General features: G+C 41.8%; 1 protein-coding gene across 7 annotated transcripts in view; it reads right to left on the reverse strand.

The window, feature by feature from the left end:
• LEF1 (lymphoid enhancer binding factor 1) overlaps positions 1 to 27231 on the reverse strand; it is a 120049-nt gene that overhangs the window by 26137 nt on the left and 66681 nt on the right. For 5 of the 7 annotated variants that reach the window (XR_012158527.1, XM_073340862.1, XM_073340859.1 and 2 more), the window contains exons 5-9: positions 13001 to 13133; positions 8351 to 8441; positions 5225 to 5308; positions 3312 to 3434; positions 2042 to 2204 (exon numbers count right to left, since the gene is read on the reverse strand). Coding sequence is in view for 6 of the 7 variants with exons in the window: in XM_073340862.1 (XP_073196963.1) it covers positions 2042 to 2204; positions 3312 to 3434; positions 5225 to 5308; positions 8351 to 8441; positions 13001 to 13133 (594 nt within the window). In the remaining variant the exon portion in view is untranslated. The remainder of the gene's footprint in view (positions 1 to 2041; positions 2205 to 3311; positions 3435 to 5224; positions 5309 to 8350; positions 8442 to 13000; positions 13134 to 27231) is intronic. The other 2 variants (XM_073340861.1, XM_073340864.1) reach the window with 1 other exon arrangement.

The following is a 27231-nucleotide window of genomic DNA, read 5'->3' on the forward strand; positions in this document are numbered from 1 at the left end:
ATGCAGATGTAGGCAAGATGAGGTGTGGTAGGGAGATATTGGGTGGGCAGGGATTAGGGGCAGGGGCTCTGTCAGTTCCATATCTTCCCCTCTTGTTTGATGTGCCAACCCCCCACCCCACACTCTTCTCCTCTTGTCCTAGCTGAGCTGCGAAGTGGGGGCAGATGCCTTCCATTCACAGATCCATCAATTGGGCAACAACTGAGGGCCAGAGGGGGAACACCTCACATAATGAGGAGGATGAAATGGCAGGAAATGATCCCTTCTTTCCCTGACCCTCCATGTGCCAGCATCTGGGAAGGCTAAGGGTACATCTACACTATGGAGATTACACCAGCATAGCCGTGCCACCATAATCCCATATAGTTCAGAGCTTCTTCAAATCCCCATTTACATAACTGAAGTCAGCCAGCTCAGAGATGTGTGAACTGCTCCACTAATCTCAGGCAGAGAAACAAGGAGATGATGCAGGGGCAGTGAAGGAATTAACATGCAGCCAGTTCATTCTGTGGCCAGGTTAATCACTGCCAAGGAGCCAGGGGCAGTGGTACATGGGGATGCAGAGAAATTGTTTTAAATAAACCAGATTAAATTAAATACCCCAAAACTTCATTAATGTAGAGTTAAGGTTACTTAGTGGTGCCTCGTGCCCTTCCAGAACATAAAGAGTGGCTAATTTTAAGCCTCTAAATACCAGGAAATGAATTAAGGTACATGTTACCCCTTCTTTGCGCAGAGACAATCGGTATATTTCTACAGCACCTAGCATAATGGGGCTCCAACCTGGTTGGCTTCTAGATGCCACCACCATATAAAAGGTTAAATAATTTTTATGTCAAGTACTGTGTATTTAGAGGAATATTCCAGGGAGAGGACAAAAGTTACACAGGCTGACTGCAATTGCGTAAACGGGGATTTGCAGAAATTCTCACATCTAAAGTATTGCATAAGGGAGGAAGAAAACGTTCAAGATGCACACAAAATAGCTTATTCAGTCTTTGTTAAAGCACAAATGGGAATTTTCAATCTTCTGGCCACATTAAAAAAGAATAATCATAATCAAATAAAGCATGCTTTGATGGAGTCAGGAAGCAAAGTTTACAATATTCTTTACAAACAGAACCAGAATCATATTGACACCAAACTCTGATTTAAAAGCCAAAGGCTTAAGGTAGCTGGCACGCACAGCTCAAACTAAAGAAGTCCCAGAAGAGAAAGAAAAACTGTTGTTGGCAGTCTTAGAACTTGCACAGACAGACAGACAGGCTTTTTAATCAGGTTACTTGGCACGTATTCTGATCTGATAATCTCTAAAGTAAAGTAAAAATGCAAGGTACCAAAGCAACACAGCTTCACTATATCTCCTTGGCTAGTTTAATCATGCTGGGCATGGATAGTTCTAAGGTCTGATCTATAGTAGGAAGATAGGTTGGTATAACTACATCACAAAGTGGTGTGAAAAATTCACATCACAAACAATGCAGTAAACCAACCCAACCCCTGGTGTAGACAGCAAAGATTCCTCCTGTCAACCTAGCTACCACCTCTTGACGATTATCTACAACAATGGGAGCATCCCTCCTCTCAGCACAGGTAGTGTCTACACTGAAGCTACAGCTATGCTGCTGCTGCATTTTAAGTGTAGATAAGTCCTAGGGATGGATTGTGGTCCTACTTAGAACCTGCATTTTATTTTTAGATCAATTGAATCTAATAAAAGTCTCTTTCCACTTGCTTTTTACTCCCAAGATGGAGTTAGTAAAATATTAAGACAGTCCATGGTAACATACACATTAGACACAATCACAACTTTTTGATTGCAGCACTGGACCTAAAAGAGAGGGGTAAGTCTAATGATATGGCTAACTCCCCTGCATGAAACCAAGATGACCGTTTTTATTTTTAGTTGCATATCCTTGCTTCTAACAACGATGTAAATATGTGTATTCTAGTCAGCGCATCAAGCCAGGAAGTTAGCCTTTTTAGAGGGTTTTGAGGCAATATACACCAATTACTAGTATATACATATTACTGTACATACCCTTCTGCCAAGAATCTGGTTGATAGCTGCGCTCTCTTTCAGAGTACACTCTGCTACGACGTTTGCTCTCATTTCTTTCATGTATAACATAAAAGCATTCAGAGGTTTTTTAATGTGAGGTCTTTTCGGCTCTTGCTCTTTTCTCTGTTCGTGCTGAGGCTTCCTAAAACGTGGTGGGGGAAAAGACACAGTATCTATTTACCTTTAGCCTAAAAGTTATTGAGAGGAATATTTCCAAGCTTCAATTTCAAATTAAGGATGTGCTACTGTATGTTAAGTGTGAGAGCTCGTGTTTTATCTACTACTGCAACTTTTGAACTTACAGTAGAATCTCAATGTTATGAACACCAGAGTTATGAACTGACTGGTCAACTACATGCTTCATTTGGAAAGAGAAATGATGGAGATGGAAGGCAGAAGAAGAAGATGAAAAAGGAAAAGCAAATACTGTACACTACTGTGTTAAAGTACTAAAAAATAAAAGGGAAAGTTTAATAAAAGTTCTGACGAGTCAAGGAAACGGTTTCTGGGTTGTTGCATTTAAATTAAAATGGCTAAAAACAGCATTTTTCTTCTGCCTAGTAAAGTTTCAAAGCTGAATTAAGTCAATGTTCAGTTGTAAACTTTTGAAAGAACAACCGTAACATTTTGTTCAGAGTTATGAACAACCTCCATTCCTGAGGTGTTCGTAACTGAGGTTCTACTGTATTCTGTATTTAGAACTGAATTTAGTGCTCAAGGAGGGGAGTGTTGGATTGGCAGTCCTTGATGATGAATGAAATTGTACTTTATTTATCCATGAGACAAACACTCTGCCAACATGTTTCCACAGTGCTCCAGAAGGCCATCTTTAGGGGTAAAAAAGTAGCTCAGTCTCCTTACCCATTTATTTCTTGAGCACTTTGTGTTCATCTGCTAAAAAGAATGCCAAAGTATAGTGGTGGTTTTTACAGTCAACACCTTTGCACTAGAAACTGACTATCAGCTCACAAGCCTAGCTTCAGATAAGCCACCAAATGACAAAACAGCGTTCGGCAGCTACCATCTTAGATAACATTCAAGGGAGTGGCTGAGAAATAAAGGCTTCATATCAATAGTGCTCCCATGAGCCATCCACTCCCCACTTTAGTTATGGTAAACTTTTACAGAATAATAATTCAGAGTGACCATGAAGGACACTTGTTTTGTTTTTTATTTCTCAGCTCTCCTTTTAACTATTAATCTGCAAACACTTCAGGATTTAAGGGCTAGCACAGAGAGGCAGACTCACACATGCATTAAGTCGCTGTCAGTATGTGGATGTTCTTGTTTGACTTGAGGTGTTACAATAGCTGGGTGAGGGATTCCAGTTGTGTGAGGGCCTGGAGGACCAGGAATCATATGATGTGAAAACCTAAAAACAAACCAAGTAGAGAGTCTGTAACAATAGGAAGAACAGGCTGCATATCCAAAACTTGTACTTTAGCAGTAGAACACTACAGAGCTTGCAACGAAGAAGATGTAAAAATTAGTTAGCAAAGATTCATGCATTGTATCTAAGCTTATTCAAAATAGGCCAACATTTTGGACTGAAGAAGTTATTTTATTACCTCTCAGATAAAGAGATGGCAATGTGCACAAGGAGGTGTAACATACCTATTGTTGCACTAGACATCAATAAAAATACACATTCCCTTAACCAAAAAGTGCATTTCCACATATAAATACTGAAAATATCCATCACCAGCCAACAAAGGCGGGAACTGCCATGCGGGGGGGGGGGAAGGGGCAAGAAAGGGGGCGGAAGCAAAAAGGAAGAGAAGAGTCCTTTAAAAAAAAAAACCCCATAGGTATGTCTGTATTTAGTTTTGAACCTTTTGCTTTTCAAAACATTTTATAGTAAACATGTAAGGGTCCAAGATCATTTCCCCTATAACCCTACTTCTCCAACACTCTGCGCTAATCTTTTAACTCTGAATGCAAATCTGGTATTCTGGGAGGAAAAACCAACTGGTTCTTCCAGAACTAGATTTCTTTCCCTTTCATGATGTCAAGGCAGAAGAAAAAAAATCATCCTCTTAATCAGGGGTGCGCTCCTCGAAGTGCTGAGCATTCTGACTCCAGTCAAGCAATGCACTTAAAGCACATGTTTATCTTTGAGCGTGCAAAATAGTCTCACTGCTGTCAGTAGCTTGCTGGATTGCACTCCCAAGTAATCAGTACTTGCAGGATCAAGCCCAAAAAGAGAGCAGTTTACTGCATTTGTTAATGTTAAAGCTTATGCTACAGTGATTTGCACAAGAGAACGTAGTAACCCAACCAAATGAGGTTGGGAAGGGGCAAAGTTTGTTGTGGAGAGAGTAGCTATTTTCCTCTTGGATACCCTGACTGAGACATGCTTGTAGTTTACCTGAAAAGGAGTAGAGGAAGAGTAATTAAACACAGAAACCCATATAAAAAGTTGTGAGGAGACCACCACTTAAGTGGACAATCCAAATCCCAGTGTGAAAGCAAAGCAAAATGCAGAGATGGGACATTGCAACCTTGTGTACACCAAGCACAGGATGTGTAAGGCATCTTTTGAGAGTGCAAAAGCATTACAGAGAAGATTTGGAGTTTGGCATGGCTAAGTCTCAGTTAGCATTGCTTGCTTGCTTGCACTAATATGCAAACATAGTGCCTGATTCACACACCAGTACAGACAGTGTGTGTATTTACAGCTTGTTGGCATCCCTTTCCTTCTAATAGCTCTGGGCTAAGAAATTCCAACTTCGGAGTAGTTCTGCATATTTCCACATGGCACACTACCCAATTTGAACTATTTAAGAGTGTAATTACATAATTCAAACTAGAATGAGAAGTTTTGCCTGGTTTCATATTTGAAGAATAAAATCTTGGGTATTTCCTAATATAGTGTGTCTAACAATAATGCCCATTTTATATTAAATGGTTTGATTAACGGTTAACACAGTTCGTAAGTGTTTCTAATGTCAATACTTCACTGACTGCCAGGAAAATGCTGAATGAGACTAGTGTGGGATCCAGGCAAACTGTACATACACAGACATTTTAAATAAAAATTATACATACATTTTTCGCTGACTGAAAAGTAAGCAAAGGCAGACCAAGATGCAAGCAGAAGAGCAACTTGCCCTTTAATGCCAACAGTTACTCCCCATTCAGTCATTCACCTCCTACACCTACCTGGACATGGAAGGGTCGACTGAGAGTGAGGATGGGTAGGGCTGCCTGAATCCACTCGAGATGGGATATACAGGCTGACCTTGCCTGAGGTCACAGAAGAAAGGAACCCATCAATAATATGATATTGTATTAAAAGATACCCTAGAGTCACAAGCACTTGATGGGAACTCAGCATGGTAGCATAAACAGTTATCTGCCATGTATTCTGTAGCTCATGGGTGTCTACATGCTTGCACTGAATAAGATTTCTCTCTCGCCCACTGAAAAGATATTCATTATCTAGGTTTTGTTTAAAAAAACCCAAACCATTGCCTAATTTTAAGTCATTGGGCCAGATTCCAATACCCTCAACTCCTGTGGAACAGTAGTCCCAATGCAATTAATGTACAAGTACCAGAATCTGGCCCACTGTTAGTGTATTTACAGTGAGTCCCACAGAACTATTTGGAGAGTTTTCTTCTTTTTTTTGGGGGGGGGGGGTGGAATCTTTGAAACCGAGGGACTGTCTTCATTTTGCATCTTGTATAGTATGTCACAAGTTGTCAGCACTTTTAAGAAGCTAAAGAAAACTTTATATTTATTAATAAAATATAAATAAAATGAAAGTACATTTTAGTCACTTGGGCTTAAGGCTCTTTTTTGTTTTTGTGCAATCAAGTGACTAAAACCAGCTCATTTGAAATCCTACCATTCTTTAGAATGTCTTAAAGATATTGTCTCTCTATATGGAATTCTATCACCAATTAATGCTTCAAAACACTTTGAACTTTTTCTGCTTAGTTCACATCATCTTTACTTCCAGTTGGTGTTGATGCAACTCTTGAACAAGGATTAATGCACTTAAGTAACGAAGTTCAGACAGAATAATTGATCCAGCTTTGAAAGACTAAGCACAATCAATTCTATTCAAACACTTATTGATAGACAGATTTAGTGTTAAAACTGGGATTTCCAAAGCTGCTGGCATTTTTTATGCTCAGGATAACAGTTTTCACACTTCAAGTGAGCGTGTGTGTTGGGGGGTGGGGGTTGGGGGGAGAACAGTGCTCAAAACCAGTAAAAAAGAAGAGGTAGAAATCTCAGTAATGCTGCAGCACAGAATTGAGCTGGAAGCAGGCAGAGCATAACGGACTGTGGAATATGTTCAGGTATGAGCAAGCACTGCTGAATAGATTTCCAAATTTGACAATTAGCTAGTCTCTCCTTTTCTTCCTTCTCCTTTCAGTTTCCTTCCTCCCTTCCACACCCTCCCACTTTCTGGATCAAGAAACTATTCAGAAGTGCTGTCACTTAACCAAAGCTGGCAAAAGGACCACCAGAAATCATCTGGTAGTGGTGGAGGCAGCGGTTCAGTCTCGAGACCAGTGAACATTAAACTGGAAATCAGGTGCTCTGTCTTTGCTATTAACTTACTATGTGGCTTTCAGCAAGTGATTTTTGTCCTGATTCCACAAGGCCCAGAGCTCAGACTCAGACTTTACGTCCAGAAGGGACCATCATGATCATCTAGTCTCACCTTACCTCTTGCACACTGCAGGCCACAGAACCTTGCCCAGCCACTCCTGCAGTAGACCCATAACCTCTGGCTGAGTTACTTAAATCCTCAAATCTTAATTTGAAGACTGCAAGTTTCAGAGAATCCACCATTTACTCTACTCTAGTTCAAGCCAGCCAGTGACTTGTGCCCCATGCTGCCAAGGATGGTGAAAGACTCCCTGAATCTCTGCCAATCTAATCTGGTAGGAAATTCTTTCCCAACTCTAAATATGGCAGTCAACTGGACCTTGAGCATGTGGGTGAGACCCACCAAACACCTGAGAAAGAATTCTCCGTAGTAACTCAGAGCCCTCCCCATCTAGTGTCCTATTTCTGGCCATTGGAGATATTTGCCACTATAAGCAATCATCATACCACCCCCTCTATAAACTTATCAAGCTCAGTCTTAAAACACGTTATGTATTTTTGCCCCCCTTGGAGGGCTGTTCCAGAATTTCATTCCTCTCACCACCAGAAACCTAAATTTCAAGTCTAAACTTCTTGATGGCTAATTATATCCATTTGTTCTTGTTCCAACTTTGGACCTTAATTTAAAGACTCTTTCCCTGCTGTTTAGCCCTCTGATGAATTTAGAGCAATCATTTCTCCTCAACCTTCATTTGGTTAAGATAAACAAGACACGCTCCTTAAGTTCAGAGGCTGCTCAGCACCTTGCATATTCTGGTCTGAAATGTATGTTGGTTTCCCCTCAACCTAAAATTGGGATGATAATACTTACCATTAGGTATAGGGTGACCAGACAGCAAGTATGAAAAATCGGGATGGGGTGGGGGATAATAGGAGCCTATATAAGAAAAAGACCCCAAAATCAGGACTGTCCCTATAAAATCAGGACACCAGGTCACTCTAATTAGGTAGGGCACAGAACCGACTGACAAGGCGTGGGATTCTAATTCACTTAACCCCTCTGCATTCAGTTTGTCCTCCTATAACTATATATATTTGTTATCCATTCTAAAATGCTTGGAGATTCTCAGACGGTAAGTGTCAAGCATTATTGATCATCCTGTGATGGGAGACCCTATACATAAATACAAGCTCCTGAAGGAATCCTACTGTGAGCATTGGGAGTAGGATCCTTATACTGCTAGTGTTAAAAATTAATATATGAACTCTTCAGTAACTGAGTACTAATCTCAAATCTTACCATTTCTGTAAGGAATGTAATAAAGTTTGTTCTCTATTTTGGTGCAGTTTTCAGTTAAAAAAATCCGTACTTGAAAGTTTGTTACAAGTCATTGCAATTTTGGGTTGTTAAAAAAATTGATCTTTAATTCCTTGAGACCTGTTTTTCTGCAATCCTACCAAATGCCAAGAGCCATAAGTGTGAGCCATAAGAACTATTCTCACTTCAAAGTGAAATCTATGTATTTCAATTTCTGTACATGTTAAAAAACAGATCCAATTTATTTCAAAGATCAACATTTTTGATCTTTCAAGCTAAAATAAAATAGTCACTTCTCTCACTGTAGTAATGTTTTTCTTAGTTCATAAATTCTACAATTAATTCAATAATCCTAGAGAGGATGTGTATGAACATATGTCTAAGCAGCAGCAAGAGGATCTTACCAGCCAAGAGGTGGCGTTATCTGTCCTACACCACCAGGAGACAAGGGATAGAAGGTAGGGATATCAGGAGCTGGAGGATGTCTGGACATGCCTGTCAGAGAGTATGAATAAGAAGTTTGGTATTTGAGTGAAAATGTGGTGATTAATGCTATAATACAAAACTAACATGGTGAACATCACAGTAAAAAACGGTTGTTCTATACAAGAAAGTCTAGCTTCATTTTTGGTTAGTATTAGAAGAAAACACCATTAATTCCTGCCTTTAGAATAATAAATAGAGCTTGCATCCTCGACTAGGGTCAGGATTAAAAAGAAAAAAAAAAACCTTGTGGAAAAAGTAAAGGGGAAGGAGGGAAAAAAACCAACAAACATGACTATGAATGCAGCCACCATGAGATCTAAAAAAACGTATGGAGATGCTTTGGCAATACTTCATCTCTGAAGTGTTGCACTGAAACTACTGACAGTCTTGAGCAAGTGTTCTGAAGAGCCAAATGAAACAGGAAAAACAAAGCATTTTCAAACAGGCAGCACACCAGAGCTAACAGCTGAGGTAAATTGTTACTTGTACATTTTTCACTGGTTCCCTTATGAATTTACAGATTTTGGAAACTTGCTACCACAGAGGATCAGTAGTTAATTAAGAAGCATTTTCAGGCCTGTAATGGTCACACTTGATATGATTCATTTGGCTTCTGATTGTCACTCCAGCTCCAACTAAGCTCTTCATCAAGTTGACTCCTGTGGGCTCCAAGGTCAATCTGAGTTGCACTAGTAGTGTTTCATGGAAAAAAATAAGAGTCCCATGAGAAGTGATCCATCAGTTCACATTCCCCAGAATACAAAATCCTACAAATGTAAAAATCACCTCAAGATTAAAGCTAATCCTAGTCCCAGCTGGGTCTGTGGTTTTCATGTTTTACCTAAAACTTATGCTCCAAGGAGAGAAGGAATTATGGTTAGAGGCCAGAGAGACATTGGTTTATTTAAAATGCGTTTCAGGAGGAGGGGTTTGGAACAGCAAGAATTGCAAATTTAACGTCACATGTTAAATCAGCTACTTTAAATTCTATATTAAATATTTATATAGGGACACTCTAAAGGTGAAAGATGGAACATTGTGATCTTTACTTTGAGACTCTTATTGTTGATATTTTGACCATAAATGGAGATTTAAAAAATCAGTTTAAGATTAAGGGATTTAAAAGGGTAGGTTAGAAATCTTAAAATTGTTTTGGGGGAGGGGGTGAGCATGGCAAAAATGTCACCCTAATGATGTTGCTGCTACTCTCTCAGTTTTGAGATTTCAGTAGGAGCTGAAATGAACAATTTAAGACCAGAAACTGAAAATTCATCTATGTTAAATTCATGGTTACAGGAAAAGTGATGGCTGACAGAAGAGAACTTTCATTTGGCTTATTCCCAGAGTACTCCATCTCCTTTTTACAGATTCTATAACAAGAATTGCCATACTGAGTGAAAACAAGCCCAGTGTCTCGCCTCTGGAAATGGCCAATCCCCAATACTCCCAAGGAATAAGAGACCACTATATTGTGTACAATCAAATTGCTCAATTTTACATAAGGGGCTGGTGCTATTCCTTCCCCAAGCCCTGAAACATGCGATTGGATTGCCCTTATTGAGCTAACATACATGAGTTACTCCTGGTCCAAGCTATTCAGCCCTTTAAGGACTACAGCTTCAGTATAAAACATGTTGATCACTTGCTGTATGGCAGTAAAATGCACAGGCTGACTACATACCGTGTGAAAGTGGTACTTTCAGTTATTTGTGTGAAATTTACTGACAGTTTGAGGGACCCCTTGTTGTCATATGAAGGGACGGCAAAAAGGAAGGACTGCTCTCCTTGGACAATGCCTTTGTGAGTGTGAATAAACACATAGCAAAGAGTAAGTTTTGTAACTATTTACTAACCCTCAACTCCCAGATGATTCACTTTAAAGTCAGGCTGCACATGCATGAAAACTGAGAAGAAATACTACATGATAGCCATTTCTCCAGGAACACAACAAAGCTCAATGGCAACCATTAAAATCTCTGCCTTTAGTTAAGAATGATTTGGGTGTGGCAAAACCAGTTCAAAGCCAGCACAACTCTTGCCAATTCTGTACCACATGTTCCCAGAACCCATAATACAAGGCACCTTAAAAGAAGAGCATAGCAAGAGCCAACGGTTTGCTGAGCAACACACCTCTATTGCCAGAGACACACCAAGTCCCACAGCCAGATGCCAAGGTCTAGCAGAGCTCTGAGCAGAGGATACCCAGAAACTAGGATCTGAAGCAACTCATTTTATCAAGTCCTCAGATCAAAAAGTAACCAGGAGGTATGACACAAACACCAATGGAAGCATATAGCAGCAAACATTCTTGTAGAATGACCAGATGTCCCCAGTAAACTTCATTTTACTAGGTTCTGGTGCACGGATTGCGTTTAAACTGGGAGACCTAGTTTGACTAAAACCGTGGAATATGTGTCACCTCAAAGGCCTCCAGCCTTCTCATTCATTCCCACCTCCAGCAACCTCTCATCTGCTCATCAGAGGCATGAGCACTGCAACATCCCCCAGTTCAGTGAGAATAGGATCTATTGCCTTGCGTTAAGGGCAAGAGAGATCTGGCAAGTAGGGAGAAAGGACCGACAACAACAGAAGGAACCAAAATAAATAAGGGAGGACTTTGAGCTAGGGCCTATGGTGGGGACAAGAGGAAAATAACTGTAGCACAGAAGTGCAAATGAAAAGCAAATCCTGGCTGAAGTCACAACATTTTCTGAGTTACCATGCCATTTCAGTGCTGTGCACCCGATGAGCCACCACAGGCTGACAACTCTCTGAGATAAGGGATAAAATGTCAGTGTCATAAGGGGGAGGAGGGCGCATCAGAGCAATGGAATGGAGTAATTTGGTTGAAAGTCCCTGAGGAATTAATTCATATACATATTGCTCTCTGGGCATGAATGCAGAAGGTAAAGACTCACAAGGCCATCAGAGTCAGTACTATTGTCCACGTAAAAGGAGCTGGAGTAGTACACTGGTCTATACTTAGTTGCCCCAATACTTAAATTCTGACTATCTCACAGGCTAGACTTTTAGGAGTTGAACAGAAATCACACAGGAGTGTGACTGGTTCTTGGATACAGTCCATTGATATTGTTGGCATAGGAAGGACAATGAGCACGCAAGGGATACATGGGATGAGTTTCGAAAACCTCCCTCAAATGGACAATACTGACAAGTACTCAACCATTTTTCTAGAAATAGGCTTGCACCAGGACCCCAATCCAGACAAACCAGAACTCAATGGACCTTCACATTCTAGCTGTGCAGCTTGGCAGTCCTCCAGGCATATACAAAAGAGTACTGAAACCAAGGGGTGCAACAATTCAGCCTATAGATTATGCACATAGCCAGACCCCTACACAACCTGAGCCAGCTGCCACCTGTCCCTTCACAAAGCCAAGTCTTCTGCCTTTGTTTCCCCAGTATAGACCATGACCATCACAGACCCAAGGGAGCAGCCTCTGAGCAGGCCCTCTATGGAGGGCCAGGAGCTCTGCTTTCTCTTCTCCGGTGGTACTGGCTACCCTAACATCCAAGGGAAGCAAGAGACTTTTCTACAGCCTCCTAACTACCTGTTTTCATAATCATAGAATCCGTTATATCTATGCCTCTGTTGCTTCATCTACTCAGCTACCCTGGCTCCTGAATCCTCTGTTCTTCTTTACCTATCTTCTGCTCTGGATCACGCCTCCACTCTCCCCATCTTTACCTTGTTCATCATTGTGCCTCTGCGTCTAGCTTCTACCCACCTCGCTTGCTCCTTCCTTGTCCTTGCCAATCCCCTGCCCTCACCACACCACACCCCCCTCATCTCCCCTCTTGGGGATCTCATTGGGAGCTTGTTTCCTTGCTCTCAAATCCACTCATCTGGTTTTGGTTTTGAATGGTTTACATGCACAGAGAAAGAGTTGACATCTTAAGATGCACAGTTCAACTACATGCCTAAGATTCTGTTATACTTACATTGCCTCAAATTGTGTGTTCTGAAAACTACACATATATTACACAGACCACTACTCTATTAAGGTAGTGGCAATAAGGAGAGAAAGGGAACAGAGAATCTTCCTCTTACATGGCACTACATTTTGGAATATGATGAAATACGTAAAGGAAATAAGGACATGAAATACAAGTTTGACAAAAGAAGGAACTTAAGGTTTTAAATATAGAATTCAACTCACCTTCCTGGGTCTCAAATCACTGACATTTCCTATTATGCCTGTATACTGCAATACCTGGGCACAACAGGGGGCGCCAAGGAGATAAATTTTTTTTAAATCATTTTAAAATATTTTTATGAGCAAAATAAGGCAAAGTGGTAAAAATGTGCATTATCCTCCAACTTTAAACAGCCAGGACATTTATATGACGCAAGAATAGCTGTCCCATACTAACATGTTACATGTCAAATTTCAGAGGAAGATATTTTGCTTAATTATGAGACCCTCGAAACCAGGATTTACAATAGATCCTTTGATATGTTGGCAGGCTCCAGGGTACTTCAGCTCCAAAAACAGCATTGACAGTTGTTTCTTGTGCTTTCCTTTAGTTGTTAGAAGTAGCCTCACCTTGTTTTGAGTTGACATCTGAGGGGATGTGTGAAGGGTGTGACCCTGGTGAAAAGTGCTCGTCGCTGTAAGTGATAAGTGGCGTGAGAGGGTGAACCGCATGGGAAGGCTGCACCACTGGAACCTTATTTGACTGCAAGAGAGTAAAAACAAGCAGCATTAGTAATAATTCTCAATTCTCTAATAGGTTTTTTTCGGGGTGGGGGGGAGCGGACACTCACGGTAACTTGTTTTTAAAAGATTCTTATTTGTATTACTAACCATATTTAGCCTCCTTGCTCCTGAACATACAAAGCATGGAATCTTACCTGCTGGGGCAGAGTGCTTTTGAGGGGGATGAGACATGACAGTCAAGCTTGTAGTGGCAGCCTAAAGACTGTTGGGGTGGACCAGATAGAGAGGGTGCTGAAGCAACAGCCAGGAAGTGGCTATGGTTAGAGAGACAGCTGCAGCTGCTCTTGGGAGGCCTAGTGGAGTGGGAAGAAGCAAGAGGAGGAGCTGACTAGTAGGAGGGCAAGTAGTCCACATAGTACCAGAATAGGACCAACTTACACAGCAGAAATGAAATTACAGGAAAGCTCTACACCACCAATTACAGTTTGCATTTCTTTGGCCTTGAACAGTGAAACCAGTCTGATCAGCGTCATTTTTGTTTGAAGTCACTGTCTGGTTCTTATGCATTAATACAGTGCTATACTGTTGAAAATTTCCAACACTGCTGGGGTATCATCTCCTTCCTTCTGCCCTACCCCTACCTCCCCCAAAAGAGTCAGGAAATTTTAAATACATATTTCAGTTCATAGCAGGGAACAAAACAGTCCTCCACAAGAGAGTAATTTAGGGTATAAGGAGTTGACAGTGTCCCTTTAACAAACTAGGTTGCTTATGAGCAAAACATACCAGCTCAGTTTCTGGAGAAGGGTGTCAACCTAAGCAGCAGGAGTCTGGTACTATTTACTAAGTTTCTAAGAACAGAAAAGTGCTAAAAATGCCTGAAGACCAGTATTGTCATGTTATGCTCCCAACTGGGTGTTGGGGGCGGGGGGAACCCACAGACATAAAACAAAACACTTGTATTTGATATTTTATACAAATTAGACACAGCCATTAAAAACAAAAGTGTTTGCCTGATACATGCAGGAGTGCCCTGAAGCTAAAGAAACACCACCAGCAGTAATTCTTCTCACAGCCCAACATTATCCCCAACTCCTTACAAAAAACACAAAACTAGAAAACAACTGTTTTGGGGACTTATGTGCACGTTACCTATTTTCCTATATTTTACATCCTCATTCCTCGTTTCTCATAGCAGGACTATGCTATAGTAATTCCGGCATGTAACAGATAGATTACTCATCATTTCTACCCCAGAATTCAGTCTGCTGCCCCTCTGCAAAAATAATTATGCCACAAACAGAGGTTTTTAATTAAAAACGAAGAAAGTCAGACAAAAATGCTCTTAAAGCTCAGCAAGGACACTAACTGCCAAATATTTGGAATTAAGAGAAAAAAATTAAGAGCCCTTTGAAATGAATTTTATTTGAATCCTAATACTCAAATCCTGGCATAATAATAGATTTTAGGACTATATTTAAAAGCATAAATCAAGGATTTCTTTAAACTTCTAGAATGAGAAGTGGTAAGTGGATAACTAAATTTAAAAAAAGGGTGATAAAAGTGCATGCAGGAGTGTGGCTGGGAACCAGTGCAGTATTTTCTGCTTTCCTTGTTTTCAGAGCACCACCTTAAGGAACTTGCATTAGAAGGCAGTATCTTCTTAATGTCTGACCTATCCCTCCAGTCATATAGCTCAGAATCTAGTGCCATGATATTTTGCTAAATTATGCTATCCTTGCTCTCCTCTTAATTTTACGGTTTTCAGCACAGATTTGCTTTCCTGTGGGAAGGAGATAAGAACCTCAGGATTTTAATTTAAGCTTTGGCCTTGTCTTATATTTTGCAAGATGGAGAGAGAAAGCAGCGCTAGTAGGTGTTTTAAAGCCAACAAGCATTAGGTCCATTTTTATAACCAAATAATAGAAGCAATATGAATTTTCAATAATATGAGGAGTTCAGTTCCAAAGGTGATCGCTCAGACTGCTGTTCATCCCTCCTTTTTGTATAAATTAAATAAAATAGGTGCCAAATTTCAGATGATTTGCAAATCATGTCTCAGTCTTTAGCTACAAGATTCGTGCATTGACTCTCCAATCAGCAGTTACTTTAGCTAGCTTAGTCAGTGTATTGTAGGTCTGTAGATGCGTTGACGTCACACACATCAGTTAGGCAGTATTGATTGTTCAAGTTTGGTAACTAACCTTTTGTACCATGTTGAGTATAATTAGTCTGCATGTTCCACAGTAGCAGGGTTACTCACGAATTAGTTTTAGATATTATCCATTTATGCTTTTAGTTAGCCCTTCCTTCTATCCTCTAGGTCTTCAGCATCCTCGTGACTTATTTATTTAAACATCTTATTTCACACACCATAGACATCAGGTTATCCAGCGTGCCTGCCACCTGCTGCTTTTAAGTGCTTAGAACAGGCAGAGCAGGTTGTTTACCGAGCCCCCTCTCAAAAGCAGTGAGGACAGCACTCAGTAGCTTCTGTAAGAGGAATGGTGGCATCAGTCCACTTCCTACTGGATAGATGTTTACACCAAAAAACCAGTAGCCGGCATGGATGGCAAAGGCCCCAAGGACTGAATGGACAGACTACTGAACAATCCACTCATCCCTAGAGATTGTACCTTGTATATGAGGGACCAGACACTGGTGATGGGACTGTGGGGATGGGAACTTTATTACCACTGCTTGTGCCATTACCATCCTAAGAACAGAGGAATTCTCTCTAGACCTCTCCATCCAGCTCTACCAATGAACAGAAAATAAGAATCAATGGATACTCTTAGAAGTCTGACATTCCGAGAAGTACCAGGTCAAAAGTGATCTTAATTGGCTGATCCATGCATAGATACCCCTTCAAGTCACTGCTTACCAGAAGTTGCATTTCTGGTAGTGGCGGTGTTTGAGACCCCCACAGATCAGAGGTGGGCAAACTATGGCCCGTGGACTGTCCTGCCCAGCCCCTGAGCTCCTGGCCGGGGAGGCTAGTCCCCAGCCCCTCCCCCGCTGTCTCCCCCACGCAGCCACACTGCTGCGCGGGCAGCACTCTGGGCAGCGGGGCTGCGCACTCCTGCAGGGCAGAGTCGCAGCGTGTCTAGCTCTGGCCGGGCAGCGCGGCTGCCAGACATGCTGCTTTGAGCATCATGGTAAGGGGGCTGGGAGGTTGGATATGGGGCAAGGGATCCCGGGGGGCAGTCGGGATGGTGAACAGGGGACGGGGGGGGGGGGAGTTAGATAAGGGGTAGTGTCCCGGGGAGCGGTTAGGGGACAAGGAGAAGGGTGGTTGGATGAGTGGGGAATTCTGAGGGGGGCAGGCAGGGGGCAGGAAATGGGAGGGGGTGGAGGCCAGGCTGTTTGAGGCTCGGTAGCCTCAAGCCAAAAAGTTTGCCCACCCCTGCCATAGATTCAGATTACTTACGGCAAGTAGCAAAGATGTACCCTATTCTACAGATATCTAGATTTCATTTCAAATCTGAGCACTGAATCAAACTCTGCTTGGAAAGTTTCATGTTAAGTGTCAATATTTTTTTTAAAATGTATTTTATCAATGTTCTTCAGGTGATCACTGAGGAACACCAACGTTCCACAAACTAATTCAGGGAAAGGGATTCAACCTGGGCTCGGCTTTCATTAAAAGCCTTTTGTAAGTCTGGTACTAGCGGAAGAGTGATACTGTGCTTTTATTCATTTCCCTCAATCTTAAGGTCCCTGACTGGGCTCTCCAGGGCATGGGCCCTCATGGGCTGATAAATCTGCCAGAAGCAAGGGGCAGAGAGCAATGCAAGTCACCCAAAATCTCCACTCTACTGAAAAGGCCAGAGTCATCCGACCTGCTAATATAATGGGATAGGCCAAACATTCAATCAGGCCTTGTCTAAATGGGTGGGAAAGATTCAGAACAACATGAATGAATATAAACGGATACAGTTATGCCACTATTATCCCCCATGTAGACACTTTTTCCAGGATAGGAGAGGGCCTTTTTTCAGTTCAGGTCACATATCTATACTGTGTACAGCTATATTGTGGTAGCAAGCTCTCGGTGCCTCTTCCAGCTGGGTTCTTATAGAGCCCTGATCAGTTTTAGAGCTGCCTCTCTCCTGGTGAAATTCCTGAGGGAGGACAACTGGTACAGGTTTCTAAGGAGAGGGAAGTGGAGTTACAGAAGTGAAGTTTGCCCATACACACACACAGGGTGTTTTAAAGGGGCAAATTTATATTTGCAGGTTATGGCATTTTATCATTATGCGCTGCATCCACACCCTTCCCCCCCCCCAATAACCAATCTAACAGAGGAATATTATAAAAGTTGCTGCCAAGTCAATTTGCTTAAGCAGGATTTGTATCATGTTATAAGTGTTATCGCTTAATATTGTGGTTAACTGCAATTAATCCTGCTCATGCTGGAAAGCCAGAAAGGTTATGTTTTTCACTCAGAGGGTCTCCTTCCCAGAGTGTGTTTTATTCATGTATAATGTGACAAGACAGTTAGAGGGAGGGTGGGGGGAAAGGGTGGGGAATGTAGATTTTTTTTTCTTTGCAAAAAGAGAGGACTAGCTAAAACATGTAGGGAATGTGTTGAGTTCCAGCTCTCTCCAGGCCACACTCGAAGGTAATAGGATGTTGTACTTAAGAGCATCAACAGACACAATGGCCACAATCTAGGTCACGTAGAGTAGGAGAAGAAATCAAATAATTTGGTTTCTTTTTGTACAGCTTGATAAAGGAAACCAATCTTCAACCATTTTAGAGATTAGTTTCCCTTTATCAATCTGTATTATGGACTGCGCACATCAGCCTTTCCCCAATTATTCTATGAAGTAATGTATTTTACTGCAAAAAGACTTGAGCAATTCAAATAGATCTGAACCTAGAGACTATCACAGTTTGGGTCACAGATACTGTAAGCTCCAGGAAATGGGGACTATTTATGCCTTCTATGTTTTGCACAGTATTCAGTATACACTCAACAACTACACAATTTAAAAAATAGCCATTGCTACCATATGCAAGTTTTGAGGTTTAGTTTTTTATACTGCTGTGATACTTTCATCCCAAATAATTTACAAACTTGGAATCTAATCCTGTAAACCCTTAATCATTTTTTGATCAATCCCATTGAAGACAATGAAACTATTTGAATGACTATGGATCACTTCGGTGGTGAAAGTTTCAGGACTGTTCCTATACAGGAAGTTGAATCCCCCATTGAAATGCAATGTTTGGGTAAAATACCATAAAGCAGTTTCTGATGAAGTTCTTCTTATAGATTTGTCTTTTAATAAAATCATACATATGCTAAAATGGCTCCTCACCCAACTCCCAGATGGCATATAAAACAGACTGAAGCCTATGTATTTGGGGGAAAAGTGAGTAGTTAAGCATGTTGGTGTTTGTATATACACAAACACCCATTTCATCATTGTTTTGAAAAATATAGTTGAACGTAAACTTTCCTCAAATTCCACAGAAAATTTAACAACTGTTTTGTATGTCAATCACTGTGTACCGAAAAAAATTACATGCCTTTTAGGAGAAAAGAATCAGTCCAGACTTACTGAACAAAATATTTCCTTCCACTTGTGTTCAGAAGAATGCTATAAGACACATACATAACCTCATCTTTGTGCAAAGGGTGGAGGATACCCTCCCATATGACGACCAGCAAAAAAAAAAACCCTCTCAAAGAAGCAGAGGGTCACAGATTTTCAAACCTAAAAACCTGTTATGCTTTAAACTATCTTGATGTTATACCAGGTTTATGAACATTAAAGGTTAATTAGAAAGAAACACTGAAGTCCATTAACCTGAGTGTGTGCCAGTTATGCTCTCACTGACCAAGCTCAAAAGGGCAGTCACCCTGGAACAGTTAAAAACTAACCCTGCTCTTTAAGGTTGAACAGAGTCATGTCACTGGCTCCATCTCTGTTGTTACATAACAAAAAAACTCCAGTGGAGCATGGTGCTGGCACACAGGGTCTCAAGTATGCGGTGTGATTTTCAGAATCTCTTTTGGAAATAGTAATGTACATGGAATAGCTGGTACTTACTGAACCCTCTCTGGGCCACTTCCACACTTCATGGAAGTTTTGCCATTACCTGTGGCTTCACAGAATGATGCATTATTATTTGTTACTAGCATAGTGCTAACAGACTGCTAGAGACTTTGCAAGCAGGTAAGAAGCTCCCTGCTCCAGAGAACTTGCAATCCAGACTGAGAGGTCACAGCAGAGCTGGCTGGCCTGACAACCAAAGAAAAACACACAAAAACAGTTTAGCTTAACTGTGTACGCTAAACTCCTCTTACATCTTGAGACCCCTCCTGGGCATTCAGACGACACTGGTCAAAAATTACTAGTGAAAGATTGGATGTTGCCTTAAAGTCATCCAAAATGTTACAACTGCACTATTTCCACAAATGAAAACCAAAAACATGTTTAATAGAAAAAGTAAATGCAGCCACAAAAGAAACCACAATTTTCTAGTAGGATCTTTCCCATATACAGAATGTCAGCTTAAAAAAAAAGTTATGAGTTTATGATCAAATGCAGAAAATTGTTAAGAGTTCATACAAATGCAAACAGGTTTCCTGGCTGATGGCTTTTTCTTTCAGAGACTACTGGGGCTTTATTTACTTTAGACTAAGAAGTCTACCATGATGATATTACTACAACTGGAATTTCACTGCTGACAATTTCCAGCAAACACTCCAATGTAAGAAAGGCTTTAGAGAATATATGCCACATGTTTGCGAAAAGAAGCTAAGCCAAGGTTTCAGGAGTGAGTAGTGATTTTAGGTGCCTTACTCCTTTGGGGCCCAACCTGAGATGTCTCAGAGGGGCCTGATTTTCAAGCAGTGAATGCCCAGGACTTTCTGAAGAGTGCATTTAAAGGTGCTCCAAGTTGAGCAACCAATAATTGGGATATCCAAAAGTAGTCACTTTTGAGAAAAAAAAAAAATCTTGGTCATAATTTTCACTTTCTTTTTTTAAAAAATCTTTGGATGAGCACTCTTCCAACACCACTCAAGAATACATTCAAATCAATTAATCTGAGAAGACTTTGGGGGAATAACAATGCCATATATTAGATTCAGTTTAAGCTCTAAATGTTTTTGTTCTATTTTTAAAGGTCTGTGAAGGAAAAATGATTAATTGAAGCTTCAGTAAAAGCTAGCAGCTGTAAGATATCCTATATGCAACAAGTGTGCAAAACTATAAAAAGCCCAAGACTGAGCTACCACAAAAATGTTTGTTGGTTAACACTAGCGATGAGTCAAGCTGTTGTGGAAACTTGCATTGAGCTGAATGGAGACTCTGTTCCACCAGGTGCTGAGAGAAAGATATTAATTTAATAATCTTCCAAAGGGCTCTTGTATCCATGACGATGAGGTGTTAACAATTGGACAAGGAGTTTAAAAAAAGATACAACCTGTGATCCAAACACCATGAGCAAAAGTGGAGAATATTGTGCTAATAAGTGGACTGATTACTCATCTTCAGTAAGGTTAAATTCATGCTGTCATCCCCATTCATTTCAATGGTAGTCACTGCAGGTATTAAATGTGTATATACAAAACAGACTCCAACAAATAGTAGGATGGAGTCGAATCAAGTTCCCAAATTACCTTTGCTGTTCTGGGCTGTACTAAACTGCTAGGTAGCTCTGATATTTTATTCTTGACATCCCTACCACCACCCAGCATCTGTTTGCACACTAGAGGGGCTTTAATCCCAATCTTTGTTTGAAACCATTTTGGAGAATCCTCATAGCTCTTCATTTGACGTGATCCAGACTGACCTGATCTCAGCTACACAAGTTTCTGAAGTGCAACCATCAGTAATTACTCTGATTAGTTCCCTGCCTCTAGGCTAAAATAGCTCAGAACCTCAGCCACTGGATGGATACAGTAGCATCACAAAAACGTAACAAGACTCAACAAGTCAGGAGTATAAAAATGATTTAAGAGTAAAAGATAGCCTGCCTGTACTTTACACAGAAAGGAAACACCAAAACGCAACTGTTGCACTGGCTGATTTTTATGTTCTGTTAAAATACTATCTGCGCTCTACTTGTTTCATACTGCTGTTAAAAGATGAAGATACTGTTATTTAATACAACAATTATATGAACTTGCTACAGTGACACAGAATTTAGTAGTACACCTGTTTTATAGCCTACCTCTCCAACCCTATCCCGTTGGAACCTCTTAGACCACTCTGCTTTTCTCAGCAACTGTAGAATATTTCATATATCATTTATTTTCTCTTTTTTTCAAGCAAGGCATGTTTATGCAGATTAAGTTATAATTACAGCTGAAACAATAGTCAGTGAAGTACTGTTACTATGTTACACTCACAAAATTCATGTACCAGGGTGAAGCCACTTGCCGGGGGGGGGGGGGGGGGGTTGGGGGGGCGGCAAAAGGACCTGGAAATCTATTAATTTGATCCCCAACCAAATTAAAAACATTCGGTCATTATCAATGAGAGGCACCACACCCTGCCTAGCAAATTCATGTTCAATATCCTTTGCAGGGAATATTCATACTTTATTCCTGAAAATAGAGTTGCTAATTTTTTTTAACCAACCCAATATTTGACACTTTAATGAAAAGTTTAATAAATAAATAAATAATAAATAATTTGGAACATTTCAGCTAGCTCCTCCAGAAAAAAAAAAGCAAAACAAAACACTGAGAGCATTGCTAACATAGCAAGTGTTTTAAAACTCTCTTGAAACGAATGGAGACCTTGTGGGAGAGCGATCATCTCACCGGAGAAAGATTTGGGGGGGGGGGGGGGGAAGACATCTGTCACTCGGTATCTAATTTAGTCAATTCCAAGAGCGAGTGTTGTGCTCTGATATATCAGAGATTAAAATTATTTTTGGTAAGGAGTATTTAGCAGATCAAGAGAGGGGCAACTCCAAAGGCAAGGGAAATTATCCCAATCTTCCCATCAAAACACTGACTGAATTGTAATGGATTAGCAAATCCTTAGGTTTTTCCATATGAGGACTGTTCTTGTTCTAATAAAAGTAGTTTTGAACAATGTAGGAAGTGACGAGCCTAAAAGACCTTCAGGAGCTTAGCCTCCCATTGCCACAAAGGTTTTACAGGCAGAAACAAGACTTAACAAGTGGGTGAAATGAACATGTGGACTGGGTGGTGGGTGGAGAGGATGTGGGTAACAAGAATAGAATGTTTTAGCATGAACTAGCTACATGTAGATATAATAAGATGATCAGTGTCATAGTAATTGAAACTCACCACTTTCCTAGCAGGTATTAGATAGCAGCTTTATGGGGACATCATGGCAGAGATGTGGCAAGCTTGAGATATCTAAAGTTCAAGTTATTTTCCCTCCTCCCACCTAAAAAAAATTTTTAGGACAGTAATAATTTTTATATAGAATGAACACTAAACATCCTTCTCTAGGTGCTTGCAGAATGAGGACTCCTGATCTGACTTGCAGAGATTATTTTAAAGAGACAGAATAGAAAATAATGCTATACTCAGAAGGTATGGCAGTCTCTGAATTACTGCATTGAGTTTTGATCACCTGACCGTAAGTAAACAGTAGCAAAGATGAAGAGGACCAGACAAGGGCAACAAAGATGATTAGTGATGCAGCAAGAACTAATGGAAGGGGTGTCCACACACACACACACAGTTAATATACCCTGTAAGGAAAAGAGTCACTGGTGGCTTCAGGAAAGCATTCAAAGTTGTGAAAGTCACTGTAAAACCTGACCCAGACCATCCTTTTGCCCTGCTTCATAACATGACAAAAAGCCACTTCCATAATGTATATGTATAACTAAAAAGGAAAATGTTTAAGTGCATCAATCCATGGATTTGCTATTACAGGAGGGCAGAGTCAAATACTGCAGCCACTCTGAAATAAGGGATTGGTTAGTTCTATAAAAACTGAAAACGAAATCTCATGCTTTAGGGGATAAACTGATCGCCTGCAGAATCAGAAAGGAATTCTTGTGCAGTTGCTGTCAGTCAGGTAAGTTACTGGAGAGGGGTGGGGGAAGAGAAGGATTATGCTCTGAATTAGGCATTCACAACAGAGGCAGAGGCAGATACCCAACTTGGACAAAGGAAGTGGTCTGAAATGGTATGGCAAATCCTATATTATTCTTATGCAGAGGACATTGTGAGGGTGCAGTAATTCTCTTCATTCAAAGGCACTAACAGCTCATTTTAGTGCTACACATTCAGTATCACTCTCCACTTGGAGCTTTATGCAAGACAAGATAGGAGCTGCAATAGCATGGGAGACCAAAAGGATGGGGGGGGGAGCTGGGGCCGGGGGGGGGGGGGAGAAACCAGGACTAGGCCACCTGAGCCAAAAACAGATGACCAGTAGGGGGCAGAGAAATGTGCTAAAAATCTCCACCTTATTGCAGAAAATTCCTGCTGTTGCTAGGGTGCAGAAGAAAGCAACTAGTAACGAATTTAAAGGAGCCAGTTTGTCTTCTAGCTGTCCCCTAGTTCCTGGGCAACCCTGTAGTAACTGGCCATAGCCGCAACACGTGGGAAGACAGTCTGGGAAAGCAGCAGCAAACAGATGTTTTTACCAGTCACCAACGGGCTAAGGGGGCAGACAATAAGGAAAGACACAGAAATGCCCGGGGGGGAAGGGGGGGATTTAATATGTTTAATATGTGGATGAAGAGGATGGGAAAGCCCCCCTCCCGAAAAATGGGGATGAGGGGAAAGCAAGGGTGACAATTTAAGAAAGGCAGGTTGTGGGAAGGGTTGGAGGCAATAACCCTAAATTTGTATTTTGTGGCCCATCAGCTGCATCGATTTCAAGGCCAGAAGGGCCATTATGAGCATTTAGTCCGACTTCCAGTATAACACAGGCCAAAACCCATAACTTCTGTTTGAGTTATACCATATAATTTTAGAAAGAGAATATATCCAGTCTTGATTTAAAAAGACTTCAAGTTTGGAGAATCCACCATGTTGCAAAGTAAGCTGTTCAAATGATTAATTACCCTCCCTGTTAAACAACATGCACCTTATTACTAGTCTGAATTTGTCTGGCTTCAGTTTCCAACCACTGGATCTTGTTATGTGCTTTCCTGCTAGAAAACTATTATACCCCTGAGAGACAGTGTTTCCAGCATGGCCAGTTCAGAGAAACCTGTGGGTCTGCAGAGTGTGACATGAGATGGGTTACATTAGTAGATTTAGATTTGCTTGCTGTTGGTATGCTTCACAGTCAGATATTTTTAAATCTGGCAGAATAGAGTTTGCTACACATTCGCCAGGGACACAGACCAGCATACAAATCAGAGTTTTAAGCATAAAAAAAATGGAGCAAAGAGCTAGAAAATAAAGGCAACACATAAGCAGGAGGAGCAAAACTTAAGTGCAAGCCAGACTGCAAAAAAGAGGTTCATTCTGTAAGGTCTACGTAGTTAGAGCATATTATGAGAAGAGAAGCATGGGAGCAAGCAGGGGAGCATTCCTTTCTTCCTTATGTCAGGATCCTGAACTCGACCATCTCATGGTCACTGCCTCCCAGGTTCCCATCCACTTTTGCTTCCCCTACTAATTCTTCCCGGTTTGTGAGCAGCAGGTCAAGAAGAGCTCTACCCCTAATTGGTTCCTCCAGCACTTGCACCAGGAAATTGTCCCCTACATTTTCCAAAAACTTCCTGGATTGTCTGTGCACAGCTGTATTGCTCCCCCAGCAGATATCAGGGTGATTGAAGTCTCCCATGAGAACCAGGGCGTGCGATCTAGTAACTTCTGTGAGTTGCCGGAAGAAAGCCTCGTCCACCTCATCCCCCTGGTCCGGTGGTCTATAGTAGACTCCCACCACGACACCACCCTTCTTGCTCACACTTCTAAACTTAATCCAGAGACTCAAGTTTTTCTGCAGTTTCATACTTGAGCTCTGTGCAGTCATACTGCTCTCTTACATACAGTGCAACTCCCCCACATTTTCTGCCCTGCCTGTCCTTCCTGAACAGCTTATATCCATCCATGACAGTTCTCCAGTCATGTGAGTTATCCCACCAAGTCTCTTATTCCAATCACATCATAATTCCTTGACTATGCCAGGACTTCCAGTTCTCACTGCTTATTTCCCAGGCTTCGTGCATTTGTGTATAGGCACTTGAGATAACCTGTTGATCGCCCCTCTTTCTCAGTATGAGGCAGGAGCCGTCCCCTCTCACGCGCTCCTGCTTCCTCCCGGTATCCCGCTTCCCCACTTACCTCAGGGCTTTGGTCCCCGGTGAACCTAGTTTAAAGACCTCCTCACTAGGTTAGCCAGCCTGCTTGCGAAGATGCTCTTCCCTCTCTTCGTTAGGTGGAGCCCATCTCTGCCTAGCACTCCTCCTTCTTGGAGCACCATCCCATGGTCAAAGACTCCAAAGCCTTCTCTCCAACACCACCTGCATAGCCATTCGTTTACTTCCACGATTCAACGGTCTCTACCCAGGCCTTTTCCTTCCACGGAGAGCATGGATGAGACCACTTGCGCCTCAAACTCCTTTATCCTTCTTCCCAGAGCCACGTAGTTTGCAGTGATCCGCTCAAGGTCATTCTTGGCAGTATCATTGGTGCCCACATGGAGAAGCAGGAAGGGGTAGCGATCCAAGGGCTTGATGAGCCTCGGCAGTCTCTCCGTCACATCGTGAGTCCTAGCTCCTGGCAAGCAGCAGACTTCTCGGTTTTCCCGGTCGGAGCAGCAGATAGATGACTCAGTCCCCCTGAGGAGAGAGTCCCCGACCACCACCACCCGCCTCCTTCTCTTGGGAGAGGTGGTCGTGGAACCCCCAACCCTAGGACAGTGCATCTCATGCCTTCCAATTGGTGGAGTCTCCTTCTGCTCCCTTCCCTCAGACGTATCATCTGGTCCACACTCCGCATTAGTACCTGTGGAGTTCAGGATCCTGACACAAGGAAGAAAGGAAAGCAGCACAATGTGGACCCTGGACTTCAGAAAAGCAGACTTCGACTCCCTCAGGGAACTGATGGGAAAGATCCCCTGGGAGAATAACATGAGGTGGAAAGGAGTCCAGGAGAGCTGGCTGTATATTACAGAATCCTTATTGAGGTTACAGGGACAAACCATCCCGATGTGTAGAAAGAATAGTAAATATGGCAGGCGACCAGCTTAGCTTAACAGTGAAATCCTTGCTGATCTTAAATACAAAAAAGAAGCTTACAAGAAGTGGAAGATTGGACATATGACCAGGGATGAGTATAAAAATATTGCTCAGGCATGCAGGAGTGAAATCAGGAAGGCCAAATCACACCTGGAGTTGCAGCTAGCAAGAGAGGTTAAGAGTAACAAGAGGGGTTTCTTCAGGTATGTTAGCAACAAGAAGAAAGTCAAGGAAAGTGTGGGCTTCTTGCTGAATGAGGGAGGCAACCTAGTGACAGAGGATGTGGAAAAAGCTAATGTACTCAATGCTTTTTTTGCCGTCTTCACTAACAAGGTCAGCTCCCAGACTACTGCACTGGGCAGCACAGCATGGGGAGGAGGTGACCAGCCCTCTGAGGAGAAAGAAGTGGTTCGGGACTATTTAGAAAAGCTGGACGTGCACAAGTCCATGGGGCCGGATGCGTTGCATCCGAGAGTACTAAAGGAGTTGGCGGATGTGATTGCAGAGCCATTGGCCATTATCTTTGAAAACTCATGGCGATCGGGGAAAGTCCCGGACGATTGGAAAAAGGCTAATGTAGTGCCCATCTTTAAAAAAGGGAAGGGGGAGGATCCTGGGACCTACAAGCCAGTCAGCCTCACCTCAGTCCCTGGAAAAATCATGGAGCAGGTCCTCAAGGAATCAATTCTGAAGCACTTGCATGAGAGGAAAGTGATCAGGAACAGTCAGCATGGATTCACCAAAAGCAAGTCATGCCTGACCAATCTAATTGCCTTCTATGACGAGACAACTGGTTCTGTGGATGAAGGGAAAGCAGTGGACGTGTTGTTCCTTGACTTTAGCAAAGCTTTTGACACTGTCTCCCACAGTATTCTTGCCAGCAAGTTAAAGAAGTATGGGCTGGATGAATGGACTATAAGGTAGATAGAAAGCTGGCTAGATTGTCGGGCTCAACGGGTAGCGAC

The sequence above is a fragment of the Lepidochelys kempii genome, chromosome 4 (assembly GCF_965140265.1).
Source record: "Lepidochelys kempii isolate rLepKem1 chromosome 4, rLepKem1.hap2, whole genome shotgun sequence".
Lineage (NCBI taxonomy): Eukaryota > Metazoa > Chordata > Testudines > Cheloniidae > Lepidochelys > Lepidochelys kempii.